Source organism: Muscardinus avellanarius (assembly GCF_963383645.1).
Source record: "Muscardinus avellanarius genome assembly, chromosome: 2".
Lineage (NCBI taxonomy): Eukaryota > Metazoa > Chordata > Mammalia > Rodentia > Gliridae > Muscardinus > Muscardinus avellanarius.
The window spans coordinates 78,058,986-78,075,955 of record NC_137787.1 but is presented as its reverse complement, the minus strand read 5'-3'; the positions used below and the strand labels follow the sequence as shown (position 1 = coordinate 78,075,955).

The 16,970-nt window shown below is 45.2% G+C and overlaps 1 protein-coding gene across 3 annotated transcripts in view; it reads right to left on the bottom strand.

Annotated features, from left to right (window-relative positions):
* Nucleotides 1–823: 823 nt before the first annotated feature.
* The window catches only part of ACVR1C (activin A receptor type 1C), a gene marked incomplete at both ends in the record, with an annotated part of 88,596 nt that continues 72,449 nt past the window's right edge, over nt 824–16,970 (bottom strand). For all 3 annotated transcript variants that reach the window (XM_080689768.1, XM_080689769.1, XM_080689770.1), the window contains 3 exons: nt 824–949; nt 6,404–6,534; nt 9,483–9,607. In XM_080689768.1, coding sequence (XP_080545894.1) covers nt 824–949; nt 6,404–6,534; nt 9,483–9,607 — 382 coding nt within the window. The remainder of the gene's footprint in view (nt 950–6,403; nt 6,535–9,482; nt 9,608–16,970) is intronic.

The window sequence follows — 16,970 nt, the reverse complement described above, 5'->3', positions numbered from 1 at the left end:
AGTAGGAGGCAAACTAACTTTCTAGGGTTAGTTGGTACAGGATTTGGACCTTTGCCCACTCTGCCATTATCTGTTTGACTTTAGAACATTTCTCTGTGTTTCAAGCTTTCAGGTGTCTCTTTCATAAAAGAGAAAAATTGGCTTTCAAACTGTTTACCTGAAGGTTCTTCTGTTGTGAATTATGATGGTAAGGAGGAGAGGGAGAAGACATCAAGCAAATATGACCCCAACCTCACCTACATATTCCACTGAGCAGCTCCATATTTACAAGTTTTATGTTTTAAAATTTAAGCAACATTTAATTTTAGAAAAAGTTTCTGCTAATTTAAAAAGGGAAAGCCATAGATTAAATGATCTAAATTCAGTTTGGGTATACCATGCTCTAATGCACATCTAGTGAACATGTTTTTATGTCAGAGAAAAATGTAAAAACACATGGTAAAAAAGTGGGGTTTGTTTTACATCTTTTTCTATTCACTCATGTGTTTTTGGTTCAAGTAAAACAAAATCTTAATGAATTTTATTATTTTATATAGCTTATTTTATACTTTAATATATATATCATTAAATAAAAACAGATGAGTTGATATGTTGTTTTTCAAAATAAAATTAAAGACAACATGGAAATAGAATAAAGTTGGCTCCTGCCCATGCTTAACCTTAGAGTTAACTTTTCATGCTGTCTTTGGGCATTTAAATACTGCACAGCATTATCTTTGAGGTAGAACCAAAAAAAAAGTGAGGCAAAAACATTAAAAACATTCACATAAAGAGGGAAAGTGGGAAAGAGAGCAGTGAGATATTTCTTTTTGATGTGATAACATTAGGCTTTGCAATCTTCTTTGACACAAAGTTGAGAAATAGTCTTCTTAATCCGAAGGGCAGTTAGGCGGGCTGCACTGTTGGCATACCAACACTCACGCATTATTCTCCCCAGGACTCGGAGTGCCTTTGAGAAAGAGAAAATATCAAAAACTTTAGCTACTTACACAAAACAAAGAACAGCCATAAACCCAGGAATTGGTGCTAAGCTTTGGTGATAAAACAGTAAACTTAAGACAATATGAGAAGGAGATTGGGCCAAACTTCTCTCAAAACCTGTGGAGACTAACTTAATTGAACATGCAGACCATTGATTTTAGGAATATATTAGAATAACTATCTTTTAAAATCTTCTAAGGAAGAAATAAAAGACATGAAGAGACATTAAAAGGGTTGGGAATTCTTTGTGTCCTGATTGAGGTGGTAAGTACACATGTACATACATATGAAAAAACTCACCTGAGACTTGTGCTTTTTACCAAATATAAATTATGCCACAATAAAATAATGATCTAAATATAAATATCAAAGATTATGAATTTCCAAAGTCAGCATGAATGAACTTTCAAAAAAGGAAGATAAATACTCAAATTGTATAACAATGAAAATGTACAAAATCAAAGAAATAGGAATCACTAGAGTGTGTGGCTGCTTTGGCATATCTACCAATCTCATGGCCTAGAACTACAGGAATGGTGGACTTCAAGCGAAACCCAGCCTAAAGCACCTAGAAAGGGTAAAAATTGCTTACAAAAAGCCTGGGATTTAAAGATGGATCTATCCCAGGAGGGAATTTTGTGAGGAAAATTGTTTAAGTCTTGGCTATGGATGAAAGAAAGAAAAAGAATCAAGCCCATACTTCAAAACATTGTAGTAAACCTGCATTTACAGTGAAAATCCATGAACACATGAGGAAACAAGGTACCACAAGCAAGAGTCAATTGAAAGAATTACCATTAGGTTTATAAAAAGAATTATGAATATATGTATAATTATGTAAATAATATTTAAAAGATATATAAAATATGCTTTGAATTAAGAAATTCAAAATGAGTAAGAAACAAAAGTATTAAGGTTCCAATGCAACTCTTTGATATGAAAAAATATAACAATTAAAATAAAAATTTGATGGCTGAGTTAAATTTAAGAATAGAAAAATTTCAAAATTCCAAGGATAGAATCAAAGAGCTGGAAGATAATTCTGAGAGACACAGCATAAATATACAAATATGAAAAATATAAGCCAATAAAAGGTAAGCCAAGTGGAATGAAAAGGTTAACATACTTTCAATGAGTTTTCTGAAACTGAGTAATAGATACCAACTATTGGAAAAGATTATGTCTTTGAATTTTCCAGAACTGAAGACTGTCTTAAATCTTTCAAATTAGAAAGGCCATAAATTTCAAGCAAGATTTACCAAGAAACATCAAAGAGAAATTGCAGGACACTTAAGTATAGTGAGGAAGAAAAGAAAAGTTAAAAGAAAAACATGAATTTGATGGTCTACTGATATTTCAATGCAATAATGGAAGTTATATGACAATGGAATAACTTTTTAAGTGTGTTTAAAAACAGAAGTAAATCTAAATTTGTATGGCTAGATAAACATTTGTTTAAGATTGAGGACAAAATTAAGACATGTGTGACACCTTAAACTAAAAAACCTTACAAATAGTGGGCGTTTAGTAAAAAAGACAAAAGCAAAAAAAAATAATAATAAAAATGTTTAGAAGATACATATCAGTAATAAGAAAGTGATTTTAGAAAGCTTCTCAGAACTCTCATCTAAAAGAAAAGAAAGAAAGGAGGAAAGAAGAAGAAAAAAAGAAATGGTAATAAATACTATGGTACCAAAATAAGACCAATATCTAATACATAGGATGAACATAAGAGTGTAAAATAACTAAATTATTAAGCAAAAATCACGTTTATCTATAAGATACAAAAATTGATCACATATAAAATGACTATATTGGGTCTACTGAAGGAGTGGATGATTGCATTAACAATGAAAGATCTGGAAACACAATTCAGAGGCAGGTAGAAGGAGATATGATAAAGAAAATACTTTGATCAACATGATACACATATAAAAAGTATCAATTCCAATCTCAATATTGTACACAGGGAAGGGGAAGAAATAGGATGGGAGCCAGGAGAAGCTCACCAAGTGCTGTGTGCATGTATGTCTCTACTGCTCTGAACTCCATCATAATGCATAAGTACAATGCACCAATTAAAGCAAAACGTTTGAAGCAAGTTGGCGATGGAGCTCAGTGGCAGAGCACTTGCCTAGCATGTACACAGTCCTGGGTTGGATTCAAACTCAGTACTACAAAACAACCGCAGCAACAACAAAGCTCTGTTAAAAGACCAAAGGAGGAGAGCCATAGCATTCTTTCACAGATAGAGCACAAATGCACAAAATCAAAGACAGCTTTTATTTAACCTAATTTTTTTATCCACCACCTCCCCAAAATAGTAGATGTAATACTTAAAGGTGAAAAATAAACAAGGATACCCACTACCACCACTCAGGAAACAGTATTATAGAGGTCTTTAAAACTGCAATAAGAAGGAAAGAACAGAAGAACTGACCCCAGAACTCTCATTATTTGGAGTACAAGAGTCTACGTGGATACCTCAAAATAACATAGCTTTATACCCTAGAAACCTTTTTCATGTATATATTTATACAGCAACATCATTTTTTTCCTTTTTGGTACTAGAGATTGAACCCAGGGACATCTACACCTCCAGACATTTTTATTTTTTATTTTTATTTGTTTATTGTTAGTATTTATTTACTTATTTATTTATTTATTTTGGTGGTACTGGGGTTCCTGGAAACCCTTCGACCTCTGGGCTACACTCCCAGACCTATTTTTATACTGTTTTATTTGGAAACAGGGTCTCAAGCCAGCGCGCGCAGCTGGCTTCGAACCTGCGCGATCCTCCTGTCTCCGCCTCCCAAGCGCGGGGATTACAAGTGTGCGCCACCACGCCTGGCTTATTTTTTATTTTTACACACCATTTTGCCAAGATGCTAAAGGCCTCGTGAAGTTACTGAGGATGATTTGGAACCTGTGATCCTCCTGTCTTAGATTTGTAAATACTGGAATTATAGGCATGCACCATCATGCCTGACAAGCAACATCATTTAAAAAAAAATAACTATAAATCACACATATTATAATCAGTAATAGATGGATAAAAAATTTGCTTTATCTATACAATGGAATGCTACATAGAAAGTAAACAAATTTTGTATACACACACATATAGATTTATTAAAGAGTGAAAAATAATTGCTGTACTAGGGATCGCTTCCAGGAGCATTCTACCTCTGAGCTATACCCTAGCCCTATTTTATTTTTATTTTAAAACAGGGTCTCACTGCCGGGCGTGGTAGCGCATACTTGTAATCCAAACGCTTGGGAGGTGGAAACAGGAGGATCGCGCAGGTTCGAAGCAAGCTATGCTGGCTTAAGAGATCCTGTTTCCAAATAAAAAATATAAAATAGGTTGGGAGTGTAGCCCGGAGGTAGAAGGATTTCCAGGAACCCCAGTACCACAAAATAAAGAAAGCCAAAACAAACAAAAAACAGGGTCGCACTAGGTTGATGAGAATCTCACTACTTGCTAAGGCTGTCCTTGAACTTATAATCCTACTGTCTTGGTTTCCCAAGTACTGGGATTATAGATGTCTAGGATATATGTGTACATATAAACATATACTTGCCAAAATTCTAAAGAAGTAATAAGGTAATAACTAATTATAGTAAACACTTAGCAAGACAAAAACCATTAAATGTGTTAGAGATTCTACTTTTCAAACTTGCTATTCACTAGTCTTCATTAAATTACTATCCTTTAAATTTTATATTCCTTCGTGTGTGTGAAATTATTAATATTGGAATAATTCCTTTTAATGAGACAACAAAGGCCTCAAAATCCACTTTTCAAATAAGTACATAAGAAGACTACACAATATATAAATATGACAAAACCTTAAATACAAGAAGAGCTGAGAAATCTGAAAGAGGAGACGAGAGGCAAAAGAGGAACAGTTTAAACAATCCCTTTAACAAAGCCACAGTAAAAGATGTCACCTGAACAAGCCTCATCATCACACTTAAATATGGCACAAAATAAGGCTCTTTCCTTTTTCTCCTTCTAGTAATTTGAGTTGTTTTGGGAGGTTGGGAGGGTTGTTGTGGGGGTTGTTTTTTGTTTTTTATTTATTTGGAAACAGGATCTCTTAAGCCAGCGCGGCTGGCTTAGAACCTGCGCCATCCTCCTGTCTCCACCTCCCAAGTGCTGGGATTACAAGCGTGCTGGTTTTATTTTTTGATAGTGAGGATTTAACACAGAAGAATTCAACCTCCTAGCTAAACCCCCCCCCCGGCCCTTTTCTATCTTATTTTATTTTATTTTTATTTTTTGCAGGTCTGGGGATGGAACCCAGGGGCATTCAACCTCCGAGCTACACCCCCTGCCCTATTTTTTATTCTTTATTTTGAAACCGGGTCTCACTGAGTTGCAGAGGGCCGTACTAAGTAGCTGAGGCTGTCCGCGAACCCCAATCCTCTGGTCTCAGCCTCCAGAATGCTGGGATTACAAGTGTGCGTACAATGCCTGGCTTATTTTATTTTTGTTTTAAAGCAGCCATTCACTAAGTTGCTGAGACTGGCCTCAAATCTGTGATCCTCCTTTCTCATTTTCCCAAGTACTGGAATTACAGGTGTGCACCACCATGCCTGGCTAACTGGAGACCTCTCTCTCTTTAGAGAAGGAAGAATACTGAAGTTGCCATCTACTGTGTCTGCTATGTGACAGCCCAAAAGCGGGATGCTTGTGATGGCATGACCAGGGACTGGTCTCTGCCACATGGCAGATTCTGACAATAAGATGAAGCTCAAACTTTAAAAGGTTAGAGATTGGGAATAATTTGTCAATTATAATGGGAATTATGGCTGGTAAATATAATGAGAATTATAATATTTTTGTGGTCTAGACATTGACTGCCCTTCAGTTCCAAACCCCCTCACTTGATGGAACCATGTGACAGTTTCTTGCATGAACAATGTGTAGAAATGATGTGTCCCTGGGTACAAAGATTTAAGGAGCCAGCGTGTGATCCTCTGCCTTCTCTTTGGGGGCTTAGAACCTGGAAACTATGCATGGGGATGGCAGCACCTAAAGATCAGCCACTGAGATAACGAGGCCACCTCGGTGGGAACAGGTGCTGTGAAGGGCTGCCTGACCTGCAGAGGACTCTGCAAAGCAAGATACAAGAATTGTCATGTGTAGTCACCAGGACTGTGTGTTATGGATACATAACTGAGGGGAACAAGATCCTTCTGACAACACAAAAGATCTAAATGAACATTTATGGAATGAATGGATGCCTAGGTTAAGAAAGAACTACCTGGTCTGTGAAAATCCTACCTGATACCTAAAAACCTAACAGGAAGAACATGCTTAAGAATGAAGTTTGGGTTTGATTTCCCAGCACTGTAAACAACAACAAAAACAAAACAAACATCAACAACTAACACACACAAAAAATAGCCTTACTTCACAGCTTTGCCACTGGTTCGGGATATTTGGTCGGAACTTCTGGTCACAAACAACCTTCCTCATTTCTTCTATCGAGGGATCTGAAGGCACCATGTCATAATAAGGCAACTGATACTCCTCAACAATTCCTAAAAGAAATTTGCTTAGTAAGTTTCCTGATATAAATAATTGACAAAGTTATGTATTTAAAAAATAATATCACAAAAGTAAATAAATAAAAATACTACCAGTTAGGTCTCATAGGCACATGTGTACCCTGGGAAGTTAGAAGGTTAGGCTTATTAAAGTAATATAGCTATATTAAATCAAGGATTCAGTTTAATGTACTCTAGAATTGGTATGTGAACTTATTAAATTTTACATTATGAAAATATAAAATCTATGTAATTCTATATTATATAAAACACAAAAATATTATAAAACATAATTTTATCATTATATAAGACAGTTTATTTATTTACCATTATGAAAATCATAATTTTTTATTTCAATAAAAACATCATGTAATTAAAAATAATACCTAATTTCTCCTAATTATAAAATTTACAACAAAGCTTCATTGTTCTGTGAATGAAGCATAATTTTTCCTCAAGTGATTTGTCAAAACAAAACAGTTTTCCCTCCTTGAAAACTTTTAGGCAAGCCAGGCATCAGGCATGGTGACACATGCCTATAATCCCAGTACTTGAGAGGCTGAGACAGGAGCGTCACAGATTCCAAGTCAGATTTGGCAACTTAATGAGACCCTGTTTCAAAATAAATAAATAAATAAATAAATAAATAAATAAATAAATAAATAAATAAATGTAGGGCTACGGGTGTAGCTCAGAAGTAGAATTCTCCTGGGTTCAGGCCCCAGTACCACCACCCTCCCCCCTCCCAGATACACAATTAGGCAATCTTTTAAAAGTTGAATTTCTCACATTTAGACCTTAACATTATTGCATTTAAGAAAACGGCCATGAGTAGATGGACAATTCAGTATGAAGGTGGATGTTTGTAGAGTCTCAAATCCAAAGACAAAGGTGATCTTAATTATTATCAGAATATTAGTTGAAACCCAAAATCTCTTACAAAATCTTTCTAATTAACTCTACTCCTTTTTTTGTGTGTGTGTGGTACTGGGGATGGAGCCCTTCTATCTCTGGGCTACACTCCCAGACCTATTTTATATTTTATTTGGAAACAGTCTCTTAAGCCAGCAAGGCTGGCTTCAAACCTGTGTGATCCTCCTGTCTCCGCCTCCCAAACGTGGGGATTACAAGCATGCGCCACCACGCCTGGTTTAACTCTACTCATTTTAATTAAAGCATTTAGTGACAAAACACACGAACAAATCTAGACAAGTACTGATATAAATTTTTAACTAAATAACATGTTAGAAATCTTCAGATGCACTATTCCTTGTCTTAACAGCTTTTATATGTTTTAACTCATTCCTTAAAACCACTGACCAGCCATGGTGGTGCATGCTTATAATCCTAGTATTTCAAAGGCTGAGACAGGAGAATCACAAGTGCATGGCTGGCCTCAGCTACAAGTGAGGCCCTCTGCAACTCAGTGAGACCCTGTTTCAAATAAGAGAATTTTAAAAAATGGGGCTGAGGGTATAGCTTGGAGGCTGAATATCCTTGGGTACAATCCTCAGTACTACAAAAAAAAAAACACTGACTAAATAGGGTACCATACCATGTCTACAGACAAGAAAACTGAGACACGCAGTACTATGACTTTGTTCAAAAATACATAAATAGTAAGAGGCAGATCTGGAATTTAAAGCATGGCTCAGGGGTTACAGTGTTTGTGTTCTGCACTACTATAATTTTGCTGCATCTATGAATAGTTTCACATTCCTGAATGTTTTACTATCTTACCTATGAATAAAAGAGAAAAAGTGTGTTTTTTATTCAAATAAATATTGTGTGTGTGCGTGTGCGCGTGAGCATATGCGCACACGCGCACACACTAGGGATTGAATCCAGGGACTTTCTACCTCTAAGCTACACTCCCAGCCAAATTTTATTTTGTAACAGGGTCTCACTAAGCTGCTAAAGGTATCACAATGTTGAAGAGGCTGGCCTCAAACTTGTAATCCTCTGCCTCAGCTTTCCAAAAATTAGGATTATAGGTGTGTGCCACCAAGTCCCGCTTCAAATATAATTTAACCATAAGCTTTTATAAAGTCTGCACATTGTTGTTGTTTTTTTTTAAAAAAGAGATTGATGTAATACAAAATGGCATCATTACAAAATGCAAAAAAAAGAGAAAGAGTAGTTTAATAATGACAATTTTTATTGAAAGTTTATTATGAGCAGCCATGAGACTAGAAGCTTCACACAAATGAATTCATTAAATCCTCAAAGCCCAAGGAATCCGTTTAATTATTATCCTCATTTTAAAGATGAGAAAAGTGAGGCTACGTAACTTGCCTAAGGTCTGACATCCAGGGAGTTACTTAACCAGGGCTTCGAGCTAAGCCTGTCTCACTTGAAAGTGAAAACTCTAAACCATTTCCACAAGCATTTAACTTTATCTCCACTGGTGCAACAATTTGATCAGACAACATTTGTAGGTTGTCAAACTCCCAATTTCTTTCTCTCGTTATTAATTTATTAAACTTTTGGCAGCAGCGGAGGCAGGAAGCTTGTCTTTGTTCATCCCCTTCCTTCATTTATTCCCCACATTCATCATATTAGAGAAATGCAAAGAACAAGGAAAGCCTAAGAAACAGAAGTCTTCAAGTCCTGGCCCTTCTGAATCATTTAACCTCCTTGGGATAGAAAATTGAAATACCAGCTAACTGTGCGTGGGAACTCAAATTAGATAAGCTTCAAGTGCCCCCCATCAGGATGCAAAGAACAGCCACGCCTTCCAAGCAGTACCTACTCTACAAAACCTCTGTTGTATGCAGAATGCTTCACTTTTCCTACTAGAAAGATATCACAAATAGGTATGCTTTTAAATATTTAGAAGTGATTCAATAGAATCCTTAGGAAAAAAAAATAAGATGGGAAATTACATCTTTATTCAGAGTATCAAGCAGAGGCAGACACAAACAATATTAGTAAAATCTTACCTCCACCTGAGCACCTTCGGGCTATTTCCCAGTATACCAGACCAACAGAATAGATGTCAGCTCGTTTGAAGGACTCGAAGATACTCACATTCATCGTATCGTCAAGCATTTCAGGAGCCATGTACCTTAAAAAACATACATATATTTCAGATTTCTTGTGTGACTTTGTAGAAGTTCAGAAAAAAAACACAATATTAATAAATCTTGATATAAGATGTAAATTAAGATAGCTTGCATCGGTTTTAAAGATGGATCTGAGACAGTCTCATAGAATATAAATAAATAACACAGTTATTGATTCAATTATCAATTATTTTTTTGGTAGTACTGGGGATGAAACCCAGGGGCATTCTACCTCTGAGCTACACCCCCAGCCCTATTTTTTATTCTTTATTTTTAAACAGAGTCTCACTGAGTATCAAAGGGCCTCACTAAGTAGTAACTGAGGCTGTCCATGAACCACGATCCTCCTCTCTCAGCCTCCCAAATGCTGGATTTAAAATGTTTCAAATAGAGCTAGAGGTCATTTTATTTGACACGATAGCAGACGTGCCCAGAGCATACCCAGAGCATAGTGGTTGGAAAGAACAAGTTGGAGGGAAAATCCATAAGCAAAGCACTCAATGAGAGAAAGAGAGGGGGGGGGGAGGGAGAGGGAGAGGGAGAGGGAGAGGGAGAGGGAGAAGAGGGAGGGGGAGGGGGAGGGAGAGGGGGAGAGGAGAGAGGAGAGAGGAGAGAGAATTCTTTACCAATCTCCTGCCTTGGGGAAGGCTTCTTGGGGGCAAAGAACCGTGCTGGAGACATCACTCCTTGTGGTGGACCCGAGTGAGGCCGCACTCCACAGAAAGCTTTCTACAAGAACAACTGTACATTGTGCCAAGAAAACTACAGCCTTGTTCCAATAGAACTACATGGAAGAAATCTATGGTCATGGGACCTGACTGAGTGCAGCTGTCCTCAGGACATTTGGGCGGTTTCCTAGAATACTGAAGTCAGAATATAGCACCCTGGTAGCTCTTTCAAAAGTGTCAGATCCTGCTGGGCATGGTGGCACACGCTTGTAATCCCCACACTTGGGAGGCAGAGACAGGAGGATCTTGCATGTTTGAAGCCAACCTTAAGGACCCTGTTCCCAAATAAAAATATATTTTTAAAAAAGGGTCCTGGAGGTAGAAGGGTTTCCAGGAACCCCAGTACCACCAAAAAAAAAAAAAAAAAAAAGTGTCAAATCCTCTGAAGGAATTCAGCACCCAAGCCTTTCCTGAAGATTCCTAGATGAACAAATAAAGAGGCCTAACTGAGGGAGTTGGGAGGGGGAAGAGGGAAATTCCCTAATGTACATGATGTTCAATCACAAACAGATCAAAGCCAATTGCTGAGCTAATCATGAGAAAGAGGGAGGGGTAAGGTAATGGGGCAGGAATTGGGTAAGGGCTAATTGAGTGATGTGTGCATGTATGCCTCCACCATCTTGTACCCCATTAAGATGTATGATTAAGATGTATAACAACAATGTGCTGCTACTACTACTACTAGTAGTAGTAGTAGTAATAAAAGATGCCTGATGTGGAGATAGCCTGATAGGCAAGTTGAGGCTTTCTTTGTATGAGGAGAAGAGAGGAACCATGGGGCTGCCCACTCTGAATTAACTGACCTGTCCCAGTGACCTCATTTATCCCTCCCAAGGGAAGGACTCCCAGGCGCTAAACTAAAGTCTCCACTGAGAGGCTTAGAGACCAGCCATTCCCACTTAGAAATGCTCTACTATGAAGGGCCTTGAACAAATCCAGGAAAATATTTTGGTTGTTGCTGATTTCAAGGTCCAGATTTCTTGAATTATGCCAAAGTAGCATAAAGCCAGAAACTGAAATATTGGGAAATGGAAGTAGCCTGGCCATGTGGCCACCTGCTGGCTACAAGGAGAATAACACCAGAAAACCCATTACTAATGACCCTGCCCTGGGTGTGTGTGTGTGTGTGTGTGTGTGTGTGTGTGTGTGATTTTACACACTTACATCCCGCTTGCACTTAACTCCCAGAATGTGGGAATTGTTGCCAAACTCATATTATGTTAACACATATCAATCACGGAGACTTAAAAGAGAAGTACAACTATAGGTAATACATAAATTGTCATATATATATATATATATATATATCTTTAAATATTTTTATGTTGAGTTTTCGTTTTCATTTTTATTTATTTTTATTTATTTATTTATTTTTAATTAATTTATTTTTTAAATTGGTGCATTGTAGTCATATATCAATCACATTGGAGTACAAGACTTGAGAGGATATACAAGCACACATCATCCAATTAGCCCTCCTCCAGCCCCCATCCCATTCCCTCCCCCTCCCTCCATCCCACACTTCTTTGGTGATTTACTTTGATACATTTGTTTATGTACCTCCTACGTTTTAAAGAGGCTCCGTCCTCCAGTATTACATACCCTCTGATTGGTCACATTAGTTGCTTCACTATAGGGCCCTTTCTATAGCTCAACCTCTTCCTGTTGCCCTTTTCCTCCTAGTTATTGCTGATTAAGAGAAGCATCTGATTTATATTTTCTGCGATATTTCTCTGTGCATGCTGCGTTGCAAGTACCAATCCCACTCTTGATGGTCCCAGTAGTGGCCTGGCTACTCAGTGGACTGATCCAGACCTCGCTGGCTCAAGCAGCGGCCTTGCCTCATGGGAGGCCCCAGTTCTGGTCTCGCTGGCCCCTGAACCGGTCTAACCCCTAAGCTGGCTTTGGTCCTGACATTGGAGGCCGCAGGAGTGAACTTGCTTCACGCCAGGCTCCGATGCTGGCCATTGGCCCCTGCACCGGTATAACCCCTTGATAGGATTCCAATCCCGGCCTAGGAGGCCCCAGCACCGGCCTAGCCTCATGGCAGGCTCCAATACCGGCCTCGTTGGCCCCAGCACCAGCCTAACCCCTCGGCAGGCTCCGATCCCGGCCTCGGAGGCCCCAGCACTGGTCATGCCTCAAGGCAGGCTCCGATGCCGGCCTTGCTGGCCCCAGCACCGGCCTAACCCCTCGGCAGGCTCTTATCCTGGCCTCAGAGGCCCCAGTACCGGCCTTGCCTCAAGGCAGGCTCCGATGCCGGCCTCGCTGGCCCCAGCACCAGCCTAACCCCTCGGCAGGCTCTGATCCCGGCCTCGGAGGCCCCAGCACTGGTCATGCCTCAAGGCAGGCTCCGATGCCGGCCTTGCTGGCCCCAGCACCGGCCTAACCCCTCGGCAGGCTCTTATCCTGGCCTCAGAGGCCCCAGTACTGGCCTTGCCTCAAGGCAGGCTCCGATGCCGGCCTCGCTGGCCCCAGCACCGGCCTAACCCCTTGGCAGGCTCCGATCACGGATTTGGAGGCCCCAGTACCGGCCTTGCCTCAAGGCAGGCTCCGATGCCGGCATCACTGGCCCAAGCACCAGCCAAACCCCTCGGCAGGCTCCGATCCCGGCCTCGGAGGCCTCAACACTGGTAATGCCTCACGGCAGGCTCTGATGCCAGCCTCACTGGCCCCAGGACTGGCCTAACCCCTCGGCAGGCTCTTGTCCTGGCCTCGGAGGCCCCAGTACCTGCCTTGCCTCACGGTAGGCTCCGATGCCGGCCTCGCTGGCCCCAGCACCGGCCTAACCCCTCGGCAGGCTCTTGTCCTGGCCTCGGAGGCCCCAGTACCGGCCTTGCCTCACGGCAGGCTCCAATGCCGGCCTCACTGGCCCCAGCACCAGCCTAACCCCTCGGCAGGCTCCGATCCCGGCCTCGGAGGCCCCAGCACTGGTCATGCCTCAAGGCAGGCTCTGATGCCGGCCTCGCTGGCCCCAGCACCGGCCTAACCCCTCGGCAGGCTCTTATCCTGGCCTCGGAGGCCCCAATACTGGGGCCTTGCCTCACGGCAGGCTCCGATGTCGGCCTCACTGGCCCCAGCAGCGGCCTAACCCCTTGGCAGGCTCCGATCCCGGCCTCAGAGGCCCCAGTACCGGCCTTGCCTCAAGGCAGGCTCCGATGCCGGCCTCGCTGGCCCCACCACCAGCCTAACCCCTCGGCAGGCTCTTGTCCTGGCCTCGGAGGCCCCAGTACCGGCCTTGCCTCACGGCAGGCTCCGATGCCGGCCTTGCTGGCCCCAGCACCGGCCTAACCCCTCGGCAGGCTCTTATCCTGGCCTCGGAGGCCCCAGTACCGGGGCCTTGCCTCAAGGCAGGCTCCGATGCCGGCCTCGCTGGCCCCAGCACCGGCCTAACCACTTGACAGGCTCTTATCCTGGCCTCGGAGGCCCCAGTACCGGCCTTGCCTCAAGGCAGGCTCCGATGCCGGCCTCGCTGGCCCCAGCACCGGCCTCACCCCTTGGCAGGCTCCGATCACGGATTTGGAGGCCCCAGTACCGGCCTTGCCTCAAGGCAGGCTCCGATGCCGGCCTCGCTGGCCCCAGCACCAGCCGAACCCCTCGGCATGCTCCGATCCCGGCCTCGGAGGCCCCAACACTGGTAATGCCTCACGGCAGGCTCCGATGCCGGCCTCACTGGCCCCAGGACCGGCCTAACCCCTCGACAGGCTCTTATCCTGACCTCGGAGGCCCCAGTACCGGCCTTGCCTCACGGCAGGCTCCGATGCCGGCCTCACTGGCCCCAGCAGCGGCCTAACCCCTCAACAGGCTCCGATCCCGGCCTCAGAGGCCCCAGTTCTGGCCTTGCCTCAAGGCAGGCTCCGATGCCGGCCTCGCTGGCCCCAGCACCGGCCTAACCCCTCGGCAGTCTCCGATCCCGGCCTCGGAGGCCCCAGCACTGGTCATGCCTCAAGGCAGGCTCCGATGCCGGCCTCGCTGGCCCCAGCACTGGCCTAACCCCTCGGCAGGCTCTTATCCTGGCCTCGAGGCCCCAGTACCGGGGCCTTGCCTCATGGCAGGCTCCTATGCCAGCCTCACTGGCCCCAGCAGCGGCCTAACCCCTCGGCAGGCTCCGATCCCGGATTTGGAGGCCCCAGCACTGGTCATGCCTCAAGGCAGGCTCCGATGCCGGCCTCGCTGGCCCCAGCACCGGCCTAACCCCTCGGCAGGCTCTTATCCTGGCCTCAGAGGCCCCAGTACCTGCCTTGCCTCACGGTAGGCTCCGATGCCGGCCTCGCTGGCCCCAGCACCAGCCTAACCCCTCGGCAGGCTCTTATCCTGGCCTCGGAGGCCCCAGTACCGGCCTTGCCTCAAGGCAGGCTCCGATGCCGGCCTCGCTGGCCCCAGCACCAGCCGAACCCCTCGGCAGGCTCCGATCCCGGCCTCGGAGGCCCCAACACTGGTAATGCCTCACGGCAGGCTCCGATGCCGGCCTCACTGGCCCCAGGACCAGCCTAACCCCTCGACATGCTCTTATCCTGGCCTCGGAGGCCCCAGTACCGGCCTTGCCTCACGGCAGGCTCCGATGCCGGCCTCACTGGCCCCAGCAGCGGCCTAACCCCTCAACAGGCTCCGATCCCGGCCTCAGAGGCCCCAGTTCCGGCCTTGCCTCAAGGCAGGCTCCGATGCCGGCCTCGCTGGCCCCAGCACTGGTCATGCCTCAAGGCAGGCTCCGATGCCGGCCTCGCTGGCCCCAGCACTGGCCTAACCCCTCGGCAGGCTCTTATCCTGGCCTCGAGGCCCCAGTACCGGGGCCTTGCCTCATGGCAGGCTCCTATGCCGGCCTCACTGGCCCCAGCAGCGGCCTAACCCCTCGGCAGGCTCCGATCCCGGATTTGGAGGCCCCAGCACTGGTCATGCCTCAAGGCAGGCTCCGATGCCGGCCTCGCTGGCCCCAGCACCGGCCTAACCCCTCGGCAGGCTCTTATCCTGGCCTCAGAGGCCCCAGTACCGGCCTTGCCTCACGGTAGGCTCCGATGCCGGCCTTGCTGGCCCCAGCACCGGCCTAACCCCTCGGCAGGCTCTTATCCTGGCCTCGGAGGCCCCAGTACCAGCCTTGCCTCAAGGCAGGCTCCGATGCCGGCCTCGCTGGCCCCAGCACCGGCCTAACCACTTGACAGGCTCTTATCCTGGCCTCGGAGGCCCCAGTACCGGCCTTGCCTCAAGGCAGGCTCCGATGCCGGCCTCACTGGCCCCAGCACCGGCCTAAGCCCTCAGCAGGTTCCGATCCCGGCCTCGGAGGCCCCAGCACTGGCCTTGCCTCACGGCAGGCTCCGATGCCAGCCTCGCTGACCCCAGCACTGGCCTAACCCCTCTGCAAGTTCCGGACCCGACCTCGGAGGCCCTAGCACAAGCCTTGCATCATGGCAGGCTCCAATGCCAGCCTCGCTGGCCCCAGCATCGGTCTAACCCCTCTGCAGGTTCCAATCCCGGCCACGGAGGCCTCAGTAGTGGCCTTGCCTCACAGCAAGCTCCGATGTCGGCCACTGGCCCCGGCGCCCGCCTAACCCCTCAGCAGGTTCCGATCACTGTCTCGGTGGTTATTATTTCAAAGGTTCCAGTTGTAATGTATCAGATCTCTGCCTCCCCCGAATATTGGCCACTGGCATTGCCACTGCCTCCACCGTTTCAAATCCTTCCCAGGCTCTTTTTCCACTCTGAATGTTGTCCAGTGTTCCTAAGCATGCGTGATGGTAGCATTCGACATTTGGTGTAATTTCTCCAAAAAAATAAAGTTGGTAAGATCCAGTTTCTGCTTCTCCTGAATACAAGTCTCCACCACCATCGCGGAGAACTCTTTCAACACCGCATTTCTCCTTGGTCTCCGCTAAACTCTCTCCTTATATGTGATGTCTGAGATTCTTAACAATATAGAGAAATAGCAGTCCTCTTTCACGGCAAATTTTTCCATAAGTTCCAGTGCATTTAGATAAGTTTTGTCTGCATCTCCAGTGTCCTGGCATCCATAACGGCTTTCTTACCACCTCTCCGATATTTTTCTTTATCATTTTCTGTTCTGGGCCCGGTTTCTCCAGGGGTCTGGCGTGCTACTCGCAGTTCGGCCCGGGGCCCAGAGTCCCGCGACCCGGGCCCCAGCTGGCGTGCCCCACGCGCGACCCCTGCCCAGAACCCAGCATCTTACTGGGCCTGGTTTCTCCAGGGGTCTGGCGTGCTACTCGCAGTTCTGCCTGGGGCCCAGAGTCCCGAGACCCGGGCCCCATCTGGCGTGCCCAGCCCGCGACCCCTGCCCAGAACCCAGCGTCTTACTGGGTCCGGTTTCTCCAGGGGTCTGGCGTGCTACGAGCAGTTCGGCCGGGGCCCAGAGTCCTGCGACCCGGGCCCCATCTGGCATGCCCTGCCCGCGACCCCCGCCCAGAACCCAGCGTCTTACTCTCGTTTTCATTTTTAAATACTTTCATTGTTCGTTGTAATCTCACATCATTATGTAGGACACACGTGCACACAGCACTTGGTGAGCTTCCTGCCATCAGCTCCCTCCCCACTCTCTCCTCCCCTATATGTGAGTTTGAGGTTGGCATTAGTAATTTCATATACATACATAACTTCATGACAGTGTTTTCCTCATTGATTTTCCCCCAAA